Here is a 6,000-nt window from a genome sequence, read left to right as displayed (position 1 = left end):
TCTTGTGGAATTTCCATAAGTAATGTATATAATTACCATGAAATGGACATTTTTTGATATCAATGAAATAGTAAAGTGAGATAGAATTTAGGAAGACACATTTCAGAGGTCTGCTCATTATAAAGTGCCTATGACTGTCACTTAAGCAAAAACAGATAAAGTATACTCATATTAAAACATATGGTAACATTCTTAAATAAAATGCCTCAGTGATTGCATGATTCTACTGAACTACTGCCTCAGTTGACCAAAAGTCTAACTTGCAGTGCAAATGCAACTACTTTGAGCTAAAGATTAGTTTTAGAAGAAATAATATTTGCATATTCCCCAGTGACCATTCATTTTAAAACCCGAATCTAGAGGTGCAATCATTCGCAAAATCAACTATTTCTATGATTATGGTACCTAGATGGTTTTCTTTTTATATTGGAGAATAAACATACTAATAACATGCACAGGTTAGGGAAAGTGATTATGGATCATCAGACTATACAAATGATCAGGACATGATAAAGGGTTATGTATTTCAATGGTAAAAGCAATCTGATTATTAGCTCTTCATTTGAAGCAGTTTGTCTACAGTTCAAAAATGCTTTCAATGCTTTCACTGATTAAACTGTAAAGCATCTTTTTCATTGTCAGCAGAAGTGACCGGCATTTAATTAAATTAGACTCTTCTAACTATAAATAATTGAATTAATAGTTTTAAATTTAGTTTGGCTAAAATTGGTGAATTGATAAATAACTAAATAATGCAAGAATAAGAATTATCAAAACACTTCTGAGAACACAGTTCTGCTTGGAGGGCTCCATGGAGGAAGTACCTCATTTTCAAGAAAGGGATGATGTTTCTTTTGTTTCCATTCAATTCTTTCCTTTTTTTCTTTTTTTTCCTAAAGAGAAAATAGAAAACTATTTATATATAAATTTATATACAAATATGACCATTATTTTCAAATCAAGTTTCTTGCTGAAGAACAAAATAATCATTATAAGGTATTTAAATGTCATTTGCTAGCTTAATTGGTTATAAAGTAATAACAGCTAGGGAATATTGCTAATTTATGAGCATACTATCAATAGGCGTTAACGCACCACTTAATTTTTTAAATATTAAAAGTGATAATATTTAAAAAGAATTATGTAAAATAGGAAAAAAAAGACCTGTAATCCCATAATTCAAAGAGAATAATTATTAGAAGTTAGTGATGACTTTCTGAGAACAGAGTCTCAGAAATAAATTTACTGGGTGCAAAGGTTGAATACGTGATGGCAGCAGAGGATACTTCACAGTGTTTAAAAATATTTGAATATTGAGGTTCATGTTTCTTTGCTTGTTATTGAGCTTGAGTACGTTTTCATTTATTTAGTGCTTTTGTGAAGTTTTTACTCTGTTATTTGGCTCTTCTAACTGTATGGTATTGGTGCTTGTAATTTTTAGCAATTTACATTTTCATATAATAAATATTATCCTTGCAGCATTTTATCTACATTATTTTTAGTCCTTAATTTTTTACCAAAAAATTAATAGTTCAACCATAGACAACTAAACTGTTTAAAGAGTAATATAGTCAAAATTTGTGTACCCACTACCTGCCTTTTGAAATAAAACAAGACCAATACTTGTGCAGCTCTTGTACCCTCCCTCACCACACCTGCTTTCTCTCCACCATCCAGAGATAACCATTACTGAATTTAGTGCTTATAGTTGCAGTGCATACCTTAATACCTTTATCACACACACGTATTCATCCCCAAACAACAAATAATTTTGTTTTGCAGGTTTTTTGAGTTTTGCAGGTTTTTTGAGTTTATGCTAAAAGGTACCATGCTATATATTCTTTTGCATCTGTCTTTTATTTATGACCATATTTCTAAGATCCATCTATATGGAGCTGTAGCTCTAGCTCATTGATGCACAGAATTCCAGTATATCAACATATCACAGTTTACTAATCTATTTTGGTGTTGAAGACATGATGTTCTAATGTTTTTTCCACACAAAGACAATGCTGCTGTAAATATCCCTGTTTGATTCCTTGTGCTTATAAGCCAAGATTTTCTCTCCAAGTATATGCCTAAGAGTGAAATTGCCAGTTTGTAGGGTATGAATATGTTCGACTTTGCTGGACAATAATGATTTATTCTCCAAAGTTGTAGGAAATTACCCTCCAGCCAGCAAATATACTGATTTTTTATTTTGTATTATTAATATGCTGTATTCTATTGTTTGGCATTTTATGTTTAATGTTTAAATCTTCTGATGTTTGTATTGCAGTAAAGTAATTGTTTGAAGTGATTTTATGTCCAAATGTCACAAATAATCCCAATTGTTATTGCCTCACATCCATTAATTTGTGTTCCTTTATTATATAGTACATCCTTACAGGTAACAGGTTCTGAGGCTATTATTCTACTTGTACTATACTATAATTTGTGCTCATTCATTCAATATTAAGCACTGAGATCTTACTCTGGGTCAAGCAGTATACAGGGAGCCATGCATGAAGTGATTATAAAATACAAACACACAGGTTACTGTTCCTGTCCCTTAGGGAACTTTCAAAATAGATGGTTAATAAACAAGTATATAAACAACAGATAATACCAAATTGTGTGAAATTCTATGAAACATATAAATAAGCTGTTGTGATTGATAAAAAATGAAAGGAAGTACTTACTTTCAAAGAAAAGTGGATTCAGGGAAAGTCACTTTGAGACGTGATGGGTAAGAGGAGCCACTGGTGATGTGCACTGAGGGGAGGGCACTCCACGCAGACAGAAGAGTGTGTGTGAGGACTCTGACAAGTGGGGAAAACTTGGGATGGGAGAGGAAGCCAGAGAGCCAGTGTGAATAAAGCCTGGCGGGAGATGGGAGCGGAGTCCAGATGAGAATGACAAGGTATACATGTAAGATCAGATGGGGCCTGGCAGGCCATGGTAACATCTAGAACACAGGTTTGAAAAAAAAAAAAAAAAAAGACCTGTCAACAGGTGATTTGGAGAAGAAAGGCAGAATGCTGAGAGGTAAACCGGGGAACACGGTAGCAGAGGAGGAGACAGCTCAAGTGGAAGGGGAAATCGACTGTGCAGAATGCCCAGAGGTCTAGGAAACAGGGCAGAAAAGAATACATACCATAGCCTAGATCATCTGGCAAAATCGTAACTCTCAAAGTTTAGTTTAGTTTAGTTTCAGAAAAGGGATAAGACGGGGGTTTACTGAGGATGAAAAGGATATGAAGAGCTAAGGAAGTGTAAACAAACTTTCCAGAAGTTTAGCTATTAAAAAAGATGAGGATCATAGCTGGAGGGAAATGAAGAATTAAGAGAGTTTATTTTTATTAAGATTACTTATCCTGAGACTTGATGGGAATAATCCAGAAGGGTAGAAGAATGCAGATTCACAGGAGAGTGAAATGGTAAATTCATATTTCATTGCTTGATTGGTACAGTCCTGCTTCATATTATTTTGAAAATATTATCTTCCATCATCTCACATTTTTATTACACCAGGTGAATTTTAGAACCATTTCGTTTCCCTGCTATACTCCCTTCCAAGAAATGACTGAGTATCTGAGGATTAATAGGAAATCTAAACAATGATCTAGGAATACTTGAAATGTTAATAGCATTTGGCCTTTCAACCTGCAGCTTGGACTGTCTCTCCATTTCTTCAAGTTTCTGCTAAAACTATAAAGTTTATTGGTTTCCTTGTATTCCTAAGAGCAGTGGTGTCACGGAACACTTGGACAACCCTGCCTCTGCAGGCTGAATGGCTTGGGAGGAGTAGTATTTTGGTAAATTATTAGGTGTCTATGCTTCTTTCATCAATACATAAAGGGAACTGATAATGTCACAAGAAGAATATGGTAATGTAACGTTCCATTAACATGCAATTATTCACATACAACAAAAGGATTGAAGAGAGGTGTGAAATTTTCTTTTTGTCTTAACATTTTGCTCTTCGTCATGAGAATGTTTTCATCCTTGTTATTTCTAATAAACAGAGAACCTCCTTTCAGAATCCTGAGAAAATAAAAGTTGTAATTGGACCACGGTCAATCATCTTATTACTTTAGAGAGAGGCAGGCCCTCTAGCTAGGTGAGAGAAAAGCAGTGACCATGCTGTGTCCTCAGAAACTGACTGAAAAAACCTCATTGTCCATTCCATTTATCATAGGGAGAGAGAGGAACTGGAAGCAACCTTGAGTTTGCTGGCAGGTGCTAAAAAGTCAGGGCAGAAAATAGGCAATTAATTATCAACCTTAATATCAATTTACATGAATCAATGTTATCTTGAGTAATAATTAAAAGAGGTTTCTTAAAAAGTCCTTCTGTCTGTTGTTTGTTGGGGTCTGAATCTTTCGCTTATTTTCTTATTAAAGGTAACTATGAATTAATCTGGGAACCAGCTTGAAGAAGCATCTTACCTGATCTTTGGCTACAATTTTCACTTAAAACAGTGACCCATCAATTGTTCACTCCCCAAACTAGGTTGTACATCAAAATTTTGAGATGTTACTTTACATGAAAATTGAAGTAATTAGCTCTTCTGTATAGGGGTATTTTTCCATTCTCTCTGCAAACAAATTTCAGTAAGAAATTGGTAAGATGGGGAATAGAGCTGTAACATGTTGTACATGGATTTTTTTTAGGTAGAGCTGTATTGTAGGGATATATTGTATACCAAAACAAGTTATTTTGTCTTAGGTCTTTGATGAGCTTTTATTTTCCAGAGGATTGATTAGAATGAGAAAGTGACTAACCACTGTAATAAAACATTGTGTACCTAACTATGACTTAGTCACTAAGGAAATTCTATCTCATTTTCAAGACAATGTGAAAATAAAACTGAAAACTGAAACATTTACATTCAGTTACTACTCTAAAAGATACTAACAGAATTAGCATACGTCTCCTTAATATAAGAAGATTTTTAATTTTTCTTAGAACAAAGCATTATTTAAGAGTTTAATCTAAGGAAATCATCATAGAACACTACTATCCTCATTCAAACGACTGAACCAATTTTGATCACCTTATTACTGTTTCTCTGCATGTATTTAGCATTATAGCAGTACTAAAGTCAACACACAAACAACAATAAATTCTATTGGTATTTTTATTAGGATTGCATTAAATTTGTAAATTACTTCAGGGAAAACTGACATCTTTATAGCATCATTATAAGATTGTTTCTATACAAGGACAGTTTTGTTCTAATTTCTCAGGTATTCATTTGTGTCCTTCAGAAGTTTTCTCTATATTGGTATTGCACATTTCCTAAGTTTATTCCTAAGTGTTACATCTTTTTATCCTACCTTTAAATAGCCTGCTTTGGGTCCTGTGTGTGTCTCTAGCTACTACTGATTCTAAAATTTGTGTGGAAAAAAACCCCCAAGAATATTCAGAAATACATTGAATGAAGAGTTATGAAGGGAGATTAACCCAAACATATATGAAAATATATAAAGTCCTGATGATGAAACCATGTTGTACTGGAATATGTACAGTGAGATTGACCAATGGAACAGAAAGTTAAGAAATAAACAGACCTGAAAATATGGGAATGATCTAATGTATCATATAATAAAGGCAGTACCTCAAATCAGTGGGTAAAAGATCTGCTGTTTTATGAAAGATGCATTTGGAAAAAATAAAGATGGAATCATATTTCCCATCATACACTAGGATAAATTCTAAGTGGAGCAAATGTTAAATATAAAATCATAAAGTTATTAGAAGAAAAATGGGAGCTTTGACCCTAAGTTTTGGAGAAAGTCCTTTCAACTACACCTGAAAATCAGAAGCCATAAAAAAAGACTGATAGATTTGACACCTGAAAATAAAATAAAATTCTTCATGGAATAAAATGATATAAGACTTCCCTGGTGGCACAGTGGTTAAGAATCCACCTGCCAATGCAGAGGACACAGGTTTGAGCCCTGGTCCAGGAAGATCCCACATGCTGCAGAGCAACTAAGCCCATGTGCCACAACT

At 33.8% G+C, this 6,000-nt stretch overlaps 1 protein-coding gene across 1 annotated transcript in view; it reads right to left on the bottom strand.

The window, feature by feature from the left end:
* Nucleotides 1-770: 770 nt before the first annotated feature.
* LOC103079664 (microtubule-associated protein 9-like) overlaps nt 771-6,000 on the bottom strand; it is a 31,417-nt gene continuing 26,187 nt past the window's right edge. Inside the window, 1 exon segment of the mRNA XM_082930916.1 lies at nt 771-893. Within this exon segment, the coding sequence (XP_082787042.1) occupies nt 771-893 (123 nt within the window).

Source organism: Lipotes vexillifer, unplaced genomic scaffold, assembly GCF_000442215.2.
Source record: "Lipotes vexillifer unplaced genomic scaffold, Lipotes_vexillifer_v1.1 scaffold1895, whole genome shotgun sequence".
Classification (NCBI taxonomy): Eukaryota; Metazoa; Chordata; class Mammalia; order Artiodactyla; family Lipotidae; genus Lipotes; species Lipotes vexillifer.
Note: the sequence above shows the minus strand (reverse complement) of the source record. Positions and strands in the feature narration are given on the sequence as shown.